The sequence below is a fragment of the Haliotis rubra genome, unplaced genomic scaffold (genome assembly GCF_003918875.1).
Source record: "Haliotis rubra isolate DU_JTF1 unplaced genomic scaffold, ASM391887v1 Scf24, whole genome shotgun sequence".
Lineage (NCBI taxonomy): Eukaryota > Metazoa > Mollusca > Gastropoda > Lepetellida > Haliotidae > Haliotis > Haliotis rubra.
The window spans coordinates 1992928-2006025 of NW_025766447.1; the positions used below are offsets into that span (position 1 = coordinate 1992928).

Sequence of the window (13098 nt, forward strand, 5' to 3'; positions counted from 1 at the left end):
TTGATGTTGTGGTTCTGGAGGAAGTCTCTAGTGTGACGTGCTGTGTGGGGCCTGGCATTGTCCTGTTGAAACAACTCCCTCTGGCGATCAATGATTGGAAGGAGGTGTGGGCGTAGGATTTCGTCACAGTACCGTTGAGCTGTCAGGTTGCCCTGGATCATCACCAAGTCACTTCTCCTACGGCAGGTGATCGCTCCCCCACATCATAACACTTCCCCGGCCGAATCTGTCCACCTGGGGAACGCAAGCGTCGGCGAAACGTTCACGTCGACGTCTGTACACCCGCATTCTTCCATCGCGTCGTTCCAGTTGGAATCGTGATTCATCACTGAACCAGATTCTACGCCAATTCGGTGGGTTCTAGGCCTGAACGTTGGTGCACCATTGAACTCGATGTCGACGATGTTGTTGTCGAAGCACAGGGCCAAAATAAGGTCTTCTGGCACGTAAACCAGCCCCTCTCAACCTGTTCCTGACGGTCTGTGCAGAAAGCCTCCTCAATCCGGGTATTTGTCGAGCGGTACTGGTCGCCGTAGCTGTTCGATGACGCAGGTGATGTATCCGGATGTAGCGGTCGCCCACTACGAGGGGCATCTGCTACCGCATTCTGTCAGCGATATCTCTCCCAGAGTCGTGAAATGGTGCTTTGGTGAACATTCGTGCGTCGGGCAACTGCACGTTGAGACTGGCCAGCTTCAAGCAAACCAATGGCGATATGACGGTTGGCTTCACTTAGACGTGGCATTTTGCGTTCGTCAACAATATTCCAAATACAGTGAATAATCGACAGACAGCGATCAACCTTTTATACCCATCATTGAGACTATCTGATCCCCAACTTTCACGTGCATTACATGTGAATTGTGTATTCTGTGACACTACACGCCGAATTTGAAAATCATGCTGTTAAATACGGGTATTTTACGGATGGTGCGTTTTGTTGTGATGTTTCCAAACATAAACACCATAGGACTCATAAACAGAGCAAAACCTTTTGTAAAATGAATCACGTTTTAATTCATTGCTACATGAAATTGCTATTTTCATGATGCGTTTCTTTTTTTTGGGAGAGTATATGAACACGTTTTGTAAACATTCCTTTTGAAAATATCTGACGTCTACGGCAGAGAATAACCATTCTAGATTAGAAGGGGAACAAGGAAACATAGCGGTGGAAATGTTATAATATGAGATTTTCCAGATAAAGGCAAGTAGATCCTTCCCAATCGGAAAAACTGCCGGGCAAGCATATTGCTAGAAGCGTTAGTAAAAGCAACCCAAAATGCACTGCAAAGTTTTGCTTGATAAGGCCAGTTTGTGTTAGGTGTGGGTACGTATTGAGGACTGTTTATCCAAATTCTGGTCGCTATGCACGTCACATACCCATGCGAAGGTAGAGCAAGAACTTGTGTTTAAAGGTGCATTATCGTAAGTGTTACGCATACTGTTGATCTTAAACATAAATTCAATTATACTTCAATATCATCAAATGTTTCACCATCTCAGTTACAGTTTCAATCATTTCTTTTGGAGCATTATAAAATACATTTTATGCAGATAGATCTCTGTCACAGAAACTACAGCAACTGTGGGACTGGGAAGACGTACCGCCTAGTCGGCAATTTTAGTCACAGGTACGTTATTGTGCTTTGAGTCTGGTTTCAAACATACCCATTGAAGACGTGACTTACGTTGTCAAACACCCCAAATACCCCCAAAGGACAGTGAGAGATCGCACCGCATCAATAAAAGGTCTAGTCTTTGAAATCCTCGAGAGAACGTTACATGCAGTAACTGAATTTCTTTAATGCTTATGGGGTCGCTTTGATTATGTTTCTAATCTTATCGTTATACAGCGAGCCCTTGGGCTTCACCAATGCGTTAGATATATATCGTCGGGTACTCCACCCACAGCAGGGGCGGTGGGGTAGCCTAGTGGTTAAAGCGTTCGCTCGTCACGCCGAGGATCCGGGCTCCATTCCCCACATGGGCACAATGTGTGGAGCCCATTTCTGATGTCCCCAGTCGTGATATTGCTGGGATATTTCTAAAAACGGCGTAAAACCAAATTCACTCACTCACTCTATCCACACCAAGCTGACACACCGTGATTTAACCTCCCTCACATTGCTGGTGAGTATCAGCGATCTGAATGTGACGACATGGTGATACCTCCGTTACATTCTTATATCACGGCTCAGGACGCTGGTGTCGCATTAACAGCGGACAAAACTCGGGGCAAATATTTATTATTTGTATGAAAACAAACCAAATATGAGCAAATTGCTCTGTTGATCCTCCATGCGTTCTATGAGTGAGTGGGAGCTGGTTTGGTTGTCGTGTACAGCCCGGCAAGGGACTGCTCGAACTTGAGATGCTGGAACATAAACCTCAAACGTGAATAGTTGTCAAAGACAATGTCAATTTCACCAATGACACTTCGTGTGCACGGGACGTGAGCCATCTTGAATCAGCTAAGTACCCTCAATTTCACCTGTACTTACCGCTGACAAGTATACGTTAAAGAAGTGAGTTTCACCTGTACTTACCGCTGCCAAATAGGAGTTAAAGAAGTGAGTTTGAGCTGTACTTACCGCTGACAGGTAGGAGTTAAAGAAGTGAGTTTCACCTGTACTTACCGCTGACAGGTAGGAGTTAAAGAAGTGAGTTTCACCTGTACTTACCGCTGACAGGTAGGAGTTAAAGAAGTGAGTTTGAGCTGTACTTACCGCTGACAGGTAGGAGTTAAAGAAGTGAGTTTGAGCTGTACTTACCGCTGACAAATAGGAGTTAAAGAAGTGAGTTTGAGCTGTACTTACCGCTGACAGGTAGGAGTTAAAGAAGTGAGTTTCACCTGTACTTACCGCTGACAGGTAGGAGTTAAAGAAGTGAGTTTCACCTGTACTTACCGCTGACAGGTAGGAGTTAAAGAAGTGAGTTTCACCTGTACTTACCGCTGACAGGTAGGAGTTAAAGAAGTGAGTTTCACCTGTACTTACCGCTGACAGGTAGGAGTTAAAGAAGTGAGTTTCACCTGTACTTACCGCTGACAGGCAGGAGTTAAAGAAGTGAGTTTTCAGCTTCAGTAGGACAGTTAAAGAAGTGAGTTTCACCTGTACTTACCGCTGACAAATAGGAGTTAAAGAAGTGGGTTTCACCTGTACTTACCGCTGACAAGTAGGTGTTAAAGAAGTGAGTTTTACCTGTAGTTACCCTGACAAGTAGGTGTTAAAGAAGTGAGTTTTACCTGTACTTACCGCTGACAGGTAGGAGTTAAAGAAGTGAGTTTCACCTGTACTTACCGCTGACAGGTAGGAGTTAAAGAAGTGAGTTTCACCTGTACTTACCGCTGACAGGTAGGAGTTAAAGAAGTGAGTTTCACCTGTACTTACCGCTGACAGGTAGGAGTTAAAGAAGTGAGTTTCACCTGTACTTACCGCTGACAGGTAGGAGTTAAAGAAGTGAGTTTCACCTGTACTTACCGCTGACAAAAGTAGGAGTTAAAGAAGTGAGTTTCACCTTGTAGGATTCAGAGAAGGAGTTTCACCTGTACTTACCGCTGACAGGTAGGAGTTAAAGAAGTGAGTTTCACCTGTACTTACCGCTGACAGGTAGGAGTTGAAGAAGTGAGCTTCAGCTGGCGTCACACCTGGAACAGACACAAGTAAACATGGATCACGATGGGATATAGGATGCGATTATAATTATAATAGTCAGGTTTCAAACAAAGACGTCTAACCGATATACGTCCTTCGTTTTCACGCCTGCAACATATCTACTGAGTGACTCTCATTTCACCTCACTGGTCGGTTCTGTTCATTTCTGTGACAAGGTGGTTAATGTGCCAGTGTTTTACTTAGTTATATTTCGGGGTCATCTTCTCGTAAGAGGGGTCTATGTCGGGTTAGAACTGATCTTCAGCAGCCCATGCTTGTCGTCAGAGGGGTCTATGTCGGGTTAGAACTGATCTTCAGCAGCCCATGCTTGTCGTCAGAGGGGTCTATGTCGGGTTAGAACTGATCTTCAGCAGCCCATGCTTGTCGTCAGAGGGGTCTATGTCGGGTTAGAACTGATCTTCAGCAGCCCATGCTTGTCGTCAGAGGGGTCTATGTCGGGTTAGAACTGATCTTCAGCAGCCCATGCTTGTCGTCAGAGGGGTCTATGTCGGGTTAGAACTGATCTTCAGCAGCCCATGCTTGTCGTCAGAGGGGTCTATGTCGGGTTAGAACTGATCTTCAGCAGCCCATGCTTGTCGTCAGAGGGGTCTATGTCGGGTTAGAACTGATCTTCAGCAGCCCATGCTTGTCGTCAGAGGGGTCTATGTCGGGTTAGAACTGATCTTCAGCAGCCCATGCTTGTCGTCAGAGGGGTCTATGTCGGGTTAGAACTGATCTTCAGCAGCCCATGCTTGTCGTCAGAGGGTCATATAGGTGTGGTTAGAACTGATCTTCAGCTTATGCTCCATGCTTGACTGTCAGAGGGGTCTACTTCAATTGGTTAGAATCGATGCTTCAGCAGCCCATGCTTGAATCACAGAATTATCTAGTCCAGATTCGATTGCTTACAGTCATACAGTAGGACTATTGATAAGTGTGGAGTTAAATAACAAACAAACATACGTTATTTATATGTGCTCTGAAACCGATTAGATCATGTATGATAAGTTGCTGTGACCAAGTGCTTTGCTATGTACCAGTATTGACACTTGTGGACGCATAATGTTCTTGCGTTCAGCCTATACAGATCTAATCGGCAACCATGCTTTCCATGTGCCACCTCGCCATTCACACACACAACAGCGCTAAGACTGGACTCACTCCAAACCATATAAACCCATTTGTCAACGAAGATGAAATACCACACAGGCCTTATCAACAAATACTCAGGAAGTCCGAAACTGACAGGAGTCCCACTGAAACTATATATATATACCATTACTTACTGTCCAACAAATCCAGGATTTTGTAGAAGCCGACAGTTGCAATATACGCCGTCAGCTGACAAGATTCGGCTGCCCCAATCAGTTCCGGGACGAGCGCCCTATTGTCAGCGGACATCGTGCTGTATGATGGGGATGTGTGGATGGCAGTCAGCAGTTTGAGAAGGTCCTCGTTCGGGGCACAGGGCCCCGAAGCAGCAGAGGTTGACAGCAATAACGCCAGGACCACGTAGATGAGCATTGTAGGGAGTGGAGAGATGCTGAGGTATATAACGCTGTGGGACAAAGACGGTATATATGTCACACGGTCACATTGTCACAAATTGTCACACATTGTCTTACCTGAGGAGACGCTGTGGACTGTATTTACCTGTATTGGATTCAGCGCAGAATATCTGATCCGCTTGGGAGGTGGAATATTCCAAAGAACTAGATCAGTGGAGATAGTGTGTGAACACGCCAGACTGGAATGTCGCACCTTATCGGGCTTGTTTTGGGAATAACACCTGTCAAATCTAGTGTAAACGTGATGGCTTTGGGCCTGAATTAACACTGAATAGAAAGACGTGTCACACTCCTAGCTCTGTAACGCCGGATCTTCCTGATTTGGTTCATCATCGTCGTGGTCGTCGTCGTCATCATCATCATCATCATCATCATCATCATCATCATCATCATCATCATCATCACCACCATCATCATCATCATCATCATCATCATCATTATCATCACCCGTGAAGGTCCGGGTTGGAATTGGTCTTCAGTAACCCATGCTTGTCGTAAGAGGCGACTAACGGGATCGGGTGATCAGGCTCGCTGACTTGGTTGGCACATGTCATCGTATCCAAGTTGCGTAATACGATGCTCATGCTGTTGATCACTGGATTGTCTGGTCCAGACTCGATCATTTACAGACCGCTGCCATATATAGCTGGAATATTGCTGAGTTAAACAATCAACCAATCAATCAATCAGTCATCATCGGCATCATCTGTGGTCGAACTCATGTTTCAGTTCTTGTCCAGGATTAACGGTTACACTTTTCCGATAGTTCGTCGTGTGTCCGTTTACTGGCTGTTTTGAGTGGCAGATGTGTCGTTCAGTGGCACGAGCCTTCCCTATATGTCAGCAGATGTTTATAGCGATGAACAGCGTCTGTGCAGTTAAGGGGTATTTTGTGTCTAACAGAGAAACAGTATATAAAAAATGTGAGACTGTAATGCCAATTGGTTATTGCAAAGAGAGTTCACACTTCGAGTTCAAAACATGATCGTGGCCAATGGCACAAGGGATCTTAATTATATATGTAGATTAATTGCCATCAACCCGCCATTCCTATTGTGCTTGGAACACATGTTGGCCAGCTGGCATGGGCCTATCATTCCTATAGTCTCTGGAGGAATATTGCCAACAGTCGTCAACGATGTACACAAATACGAAACGTGGATAGTCGTCGCTGGTCAGACGAATCCCGACTCACTTGATGGGCGTGTCTGTCAGATTTGGCGGTGGATCGGGTCTGGTGTGGGTGGCATCGCCATGCCTTAACGAACCACACCTCACATTGTACATGTAACGGTTGCTGGGCAGTAAACGTAAAACTCTGACACTGTGTGTAGTCCCGTTTGCAGGACGTTTGCCTACCGTGCGCAGCTCACTTCCAGCATCCATAGAATACCATGGGGGCGGTGGGGTACCCTAGTGGTTAAAGCGTTGGCTCGTCACGCCGAAGACCCGGGTTCGAATCCCCAGGGTACAATCATTTCTGGTGTTCCCCGCCGTGAGCGTTGCTGGAATATTGCAGCATCCATCAGAGATACCATGGCCAGCAATGAGCCCTACCATTTCCCGAATGAAATCGTCTGGAGCGTTAAAGGTTACTGGCCATGATACCTGGCCAAGCACTCCAAAAGGAGTAGGACAAAATGCCTTTTGGGGGAAACTTACACACGGTATGCCGCGTCGAGTGATCGAATGCCTGAGAAGTCGTGGCGGCTTTTACCACTATCGATCCAAAAACGTCAACTGTGCCTTCTCACATATGAGCGTTGTCGTCCTCCAAGATACTTGGCGGCCATAACCTGTTTGTTTGTATGTATATCAGTCGATGGGGACCATCTATTTACTTCATTTTAAACAGAAGCCACATTACCAGCACAGAAAACGTAAGAACGAAGATATTTTGTCTCATATTTATTCACTTTCATGTTTTTTCAGATTCGGCAATAAGTAAGTCCTGCCCTCGTGTATCAGTGAGAAGTGTGTGGACGAGTTGTTGTGTGGCTAAGCTTGTCGAACACAGCCTTCTCAATGTTAAGATGCTGAAATCCAACAGAGAGTTGAACACATGCGCTGAAGACACGATGGAGGGCAATTCTGACTCATCTTCTATACCTACTGCGTACTCTAATGATATCTTGTAAGGTCTGTAGTCAGACATGCCAGTGAGTCAAGAACGGATATAAATAACACAGGCTGAGGATGAATATTCTCTTCCGTTGCTGTTGGGTCGAACACAACCAAGGGTTTCTAAAACTTACGGACCAACTTGTAAATATACCTTGTCCATAACATGTTATAAAATATAGATAGTCAACAGAAATCCCGTCTTCCCCCAATGTACCCTTTCTGACAGGTAATAGTACTGAATCTGTTCACATTCACATTCGCCTCCGAGTCCTGCCGCCACATACTCACCTTAACGATGTAGGAGTTCAACACGTGGGCTTCCTGAGGAGTCAGGCCTGAAATGACACAGAGGTTTACCCATTTATGGCATGGGGACAATGACACTTTCTGATACTACAATGTCAAAGGATTTATAAGTAAAAACGTTTGCTAACGTCGAAGATTTTGTTGTAAGCACAAGAACGTATTTATCCATGCCTTGGTTTGCCAGGATGCACCAGAAACTAAATGGTATTCTTTTTGGGTTTGTGCCCGGAAAACACATGAATGCCATGCTGGAGGAAGCACAGCACACGAATGACATGCTGGGTGTAGCGCCAGCACACATGCCAGTAGTCCAGTGGTTTACTTACTGTCCAGCAAACCGAGGACTTTGCTGAAGCCGACGGTGTTGATGTAGGCTGTGAGCTGACAGGTCTGGACCTCCGACACCATCTCCGTCATCATCACCTTGTTCTCGGCAGACAGGGTGTTGTAGGAGGGGGTGTTGTGGACGACCTTCAGGAAACTCAGTAGATCCTCATTGGGAGCACATGGGCCATTGATGGCCACAGCAGACGACAACAGCACCAAGGTGAAGGTCAAATATACCAGCATTTTAGCCTGAAAGGCAACGGCAGAGATATAAGACTGATGTGAAGCATTTAATGTGGCAGGTTATTACTATTCATATTGTCACTACTTAGACACTTGAAAGTGCCGATAAGGAACTCTTTCAAAGAGAGGGAACACTCAAAAATACTTGCATAGTTTCTTGCATAAGATGTTTATCGGCAATCACTGTCTTTGTCCTAATACAAAGTAGCGATTGCATGGATTACAACTTCTTTAATACTAAGTCTCATGTGGCAACATTTCTAGATAACTTTATGCGACTACTTAGGAGTTGCGTGGAGGTTTCATGTTCCTCTACTTTACGGCGAGGCAGCATGAAAAGTGCCCAGACTGGCTGAGCGATACGGAATAAGGACCTGTTTACATTTTAGCAATTCTGAAAACTGATTGGTTATTTGGGCGACATGACGACTCAAGATTTACAAGGATGTAATTGGTACAGTTCACCATAACACTAAAGCCTAAACTGACGTACCAAAAGAAAGTACACACATGGTTCTTTGGGATATTTTTCCAAGGGAACGTTAATATTTTGTAAAGTGTTTTGGTTGTGACTTATGCTTGTGACGAGTTAGCCACAATCAAAACACACAACATTTAAGTCGCTTCTAAGAACACAATCCCAAAACGTCATGTCTGTACATGGTTTTGTATGTCAGTTTACATTACTTTCCAACCATCAATGATAACTGTTTATTGTTCCCTGTGGGGACCCAGGGTAGAATGTGTTCCCATCACACTGTTGGCGATCGTAAGCGGCGATCGCATTGGGCAAGCACCCTGTGAAGGTTTTGGTTAGAATTGGTCTTCATCGGCAGTCACCCCGATGAGTCTCCATCGACCCATGCTGGCCTCAGACGAGTCTAAAGAGCTCGGATCGTCAGGCTCGATGCCTTTGTTCATGCTATCATTGCATCCAAAATGCTTGGATCGATGCTCATGATGTTAATCACTGGATATCCTGGTACAGACTCGATTATTAGGCCTCCGTCACATTGCTGGAATATTGCTGAGAACGTTGTTAAAACAAACAAATCACATCAGTCCTAAACTAACTTCTCACCCATGCACATATTTGTAGATGTTGACCGTCACATAACGGTTTAAAACTAGACCTATAACGTACCTCGGGTCGACGTGGGACTCACTGTCTTGGAGAACAGATGGTAATGAAACTAGGTGGCACTTGAAGCCTTTTTATATCAGCATGATAATTAGCACATGTGTTGACCCCACTCCTTTCTCCACGATAACGCTATTTGTTTGCCCGTGGTCCCAACACATTGTAGTCATATGCACCTGTAAAAGAGAAACCTGATTGTTACGATGCCACAAACTATAGGGGACGCTGGACATGTAATCCTTACTTCAAAGAATCAGGGGGCAGTTATGTCACATTGTGACAGAGGACAATTGACTACTATAAAGGATACGAATCACCAAGCAAAAGTATATGACACACCTGAAGCGCATGTAGGACAGGAGACATCTAGGACATACCTAGCATAGGAAACATGGAGGACATACCAGGGACAGGAAACATCTAGGACATACCAGCGACAAGAGACACCTAGGACATGCCAGGGACAGGAGACATCCAGAACATACCAGGGACAGGAAACATCTAGGACATACCTAGCATAGGAAACATGGAGGACATACCAGGGACAGGAAACATCTAGGACATACCAGCGACAAGAGACACCTAGGACATGCCAGGGACAGGAGACATCCAGAACATACCAGGGACAGGAAACATCTAGGACATACCTAGCATAGGAAACATGGAGGACATACCAGGGACAGGGAAACATCTAGGACATACCAGCGACAGGAGACACCTAGGGACATACCAGGGACAGAGATATCCAGAACATACCAGGGACAGGAAACATCTAGGACATACCCTAGCATAGGAAACATGGAGGACATACCTAGCATAGGAAACATGGAGGACATACCTAGCATAGGAGACATGGAGGACATGCCTAGCATAGGAAACATGGAGGACATGCCTAGCATAGGAGACATGGGGGACATGCCTAGCATAGGAGACATGGAGGACGTACCTAGCATAGGAGACATGGAGGACATACCTAGCATAGGAGACATGGAGGACATGCCTAGCATAGGAGACATGGAGGACATACCTAGCATAGGGAAACATGGAGGACATGCCTAGCATAGGAAACATCTAGGACATACCTAGCATAGCAAACATCTAGGACATGCCTAGCATAGGAAACATCTAGGACATACCTAGCATAGGAAACATGGAGGACATACCTGGCATAGGAAACATGGAGGACATACCTAGCATAGGAGACACGGAGGACATACCAGCGACAGGAGACATCCAGGATATACACATAGCATAGGAAACATGGAGGACATACCAGGGACAGGAAACATCTAGGACATACCAGCGACAAGAGACACCTAGGACATGCCAGGGACAGGAGACATCCAGAACATACCAGGGACAGGAAACATCTAGGACATACCTAGCATAGGAAACATGGAGGACATACCAGGGACAGGAAACATCTAGGACATACCAGCGACAAGAGACACCTAGGACATGCCAGGGACAGGAGATATCCAGAACATACCAGGGACAGGAAACATCTAGGACATACCTAGCATAGGAAACATGGAGGACATACCTAGCATAGGAAACATGGAGGACATACCTAGCATAGGAGACATGGAGGACATGCCTAGCATAGGAAACATGGAGGACATGCCTAGCATAGGAGACATGGGGACATGCCTAGCATAGGAGACATGGAGGACGTACCTAGCATAGGAGACATGGAGGACATACCTAGCATAGGAGACATGGAGGACATGCCTAGCATAGGAGACATGGAGGACATACCTAGCATAGGAAACATGGAGGACATGCCTAGCATAGGAAACATCTAGGACATACCTAGCATAGCAAACATCTAGGACATGCCTAGCATAGGAAACATCTAGGACATACCTAGCATAGGAAACATGGAGGACATACCTGGCATAGGAAACATGGAGGACATACCTAGCATAGGAGACACGGAGGACATACCAGCGACAGGAGACATCCAGGATATACATAGCATAGGGAACATGGAGGACATACCAGGGACAGGAAACATCTAGGACATACCAGCGACAAGAGACACCTAGGACATGCCAGGGACAGGAGACATCCAGAACATACCAGGGACAGGAAACATCTAGGACATACCTAGCATAGGAAACATGGAGGACATACCAGGGACAGGAAACATCTAGGACATACCAGCGACAAGAGACACCTAGGACATGCCAGGGACAGGAGATATCCAGAACATACCAGGGACAGGAAACATCTAGGACATACCTACCATAGGAATCATGGAGGACATACCTAGCATAGGAGACATGGAGGACATACCTAGCATAGGAGACATGGAGGACATACCTAGCATAGGAAACATGGAGGACATGCCTAGCATAGGAAACATCTAGGACATACCTAGCATAGGAAACATCTAGGACATGCCTAGCATAGGAAACATCTAGGACATACCTAGCATAGGAAACATGGAGGACATACCTAGCATAGGAAACATGGAGGACATACCTAGCATAGGAGACATGGAGGACATACCTAGCATAGGAGACATTGAGGACATACCTAGCATAGGAGACATGGAGGACCTAGCATAAGAGACATGGAGGACATACCTAGGACAGGAAACATCTAGGACATACCTAGCATAGGAAACATGGAGGACATACCAGGGACAGGAGACATCTAGGACATTCCAGGGACAGGAGACATCTAAGACATACCAGGGACAGAAAACATCTAGGACATACCAGGGACAGGAAACATCTAGGACATACCAGGGACAGGAAACATCTAGGACATACCAGGGACAGGAAACATCTAGGACATACCAGGGACACGAAACATCTAGGACATACCAGGGACAGGAAATCATCTAGGACATAGCAGGGACAGGAAACATCTAGGAAATACCAGGGACAGGAAACATCTAGGACATACCAGGAACAGGAGACTTCTAGGACATAGCAGGAACAGGAAATATCTAGGACATAGCAGGAACAGGAAATATCTAGGACATTGCAGGAACAGGAAATATCTAGGACATACCAGGAACACGAAACATCTGAGACATACAAGAGACAAGAGACATCTAGCACACACCAGGCACAAGAGACATCTAGGACATACCATGAGGAGCAACAACTAGGACATACCAGGGACAGGAAACATCTAGGACATAGCAGCGACAGGAAACATCTAGGACATAGCAGCGACAGGAAACATCTAGGACATACCAGGGACAGGAAACATCTAGGACATACCAGGGACACGAAACATCTAGGACATACCAGGGACAGGAAATCATCTAGGACATAGCAGGGACAGGAAACATCTAGGAAATACCAGGGACAGGAAACATCTAGGACATACCAGGAACAGGAGACTTCTAGGACATAGCAGGAACAGGAAATATCTAGGACATAGCAGGAACAGGAAATATCTAGGACATTGCAGGAACAGGAAATATCTAGGACATACCAGGAACACGAAACATCTGAGACATACAAGAGACAAGAGACATCTAGCACACACCAGGCACAAGAGACATCTAGGACATACCATGAGGAGCAACAACTAGGACATACCAGGGACAGGAAACATCTAGGACATAGCAGCGACAGGAAACATCTAGGACATAGCAGCGACAGGAAACATCTAGGACATACCAGGGACAGGAGACATCTAGAACATACCAGGGACAGGAGACATCTAGGATATACCAGGGACAGGAGACATCTAAGACATAGCAGGGACA

General features: G+C 45.8%; 2 protein-coding genes across 3 annotated transcripts; both read right to left on the reverse strand.

Moving 5' to 3' along the window:
• Positions 1-2233: 2233 nt before the first annotated feature.
• On the reverse strand, positions 2234-5446 carry LOC124278554. 2 transcript variants are annotated; one of them, XM_046714283.1, is made up of 4 exons: positions 5310-5446; positions 4943-5214; positions 3603-3649; positions 2234-2377 (listed from the first exon to the last, which is right to left on the reverse strand). In XM_046714283.1, the coding sequence occupies exons 2-4, from the start codon at positions 5178-5180 to the stop codon at positions 2309-2311; spliced, it is 354 nt and encodes a 117-aa protein (XP_046570239.1). In that variant the 5' UTR covers positions 5181-5214; positions 5310-5446; the 3' UTR covers positions 2234-2308. The 2 variants fall into 2 exon arrangements, with proteins under 2 accessions (XP_046570239.1, XP_046570238.1); XM_046714282.1 differs by lacking the exon at positions 2234-2377 and adding an exon at positions 3195-3472 and having other exon boundaries at positions 3548-3649.
• Positions 5447-7119: 1673 nt separating this feature from the next.
• LOC124278556 lies at positions 7120-9504 on the reverse strand. The gene is made up of 4 exons (XM_046714284.1): positions 9369-9504; positions 7981-8230; positions 7637-7683; positions 7120-7260 (listed from the first exon to the last, which is right to left on the reverse strand). Exons 2-4 carry the CDS (start codon positions 8222-8224, stop codon positions 7189-7191), a joined length of 363 nt encoding a protein of 120 aa, XP_046570240.1. The 5' UTR covers positions 8225-8230; positions 9369-9504; the 3' UTR covers positions 7120-7188.
• Positions 9505-13098: the final 3594 nt, after the last annotated feature.

What these genes read in the sequence shown, in the direction of transcription:
- LOC124278554 (XM_046714282.1), bottom strand. Translation starts at nt 5,180, where the DNA reads ATGCTCATCTACGTGGTCCTGGCGTTATTGCTGTCAACCTCTGCTGCT. An exon ending in AATCCTGGATTTGTTGGACA is followed by an intron (nt 3,650 to 4,942) that starts GTAAGTAATGGT and finishes TGTCTGTTCCAG; the next exon opens with GTGTGACGCCAGCTGAAGCT. An exon ending in CCTGTCAGCGGTAAGTACAG is followed by an intron (nt 3,473 to 3,547) that starts GTGAAACTCCTT and finishes CGGTAAGTACAG; the next exon opens with GTGAAACTCACTTCTTTAAC.
- LOC124278556 (XM_046714284.1), bottom strand. Translation starts at nt 8,224, where the DNA reads ATGCTGGTATATTTGACCTTCACCTTGGTGCTGTTGTCGTCTGCTGTG. An exon ending in AGTCCTCGGTTTGCTGGACA is followed by an intron (nt 7,684 to 7,980) that starts GTAAGTAAACCA and finishes GTGTCATTTCAG; the next exon opens with GCCTGACTCCTCAGGAAGCC. An exon ending in TGAACTCCTACATCGTTAAG is followed by an intron (nt 7,261 to 7,636) that starts GTGAGTATGTGG and finishes GTTGGATTTCAG; the next exon opens with CATCTTAACATTGAGAAGGC.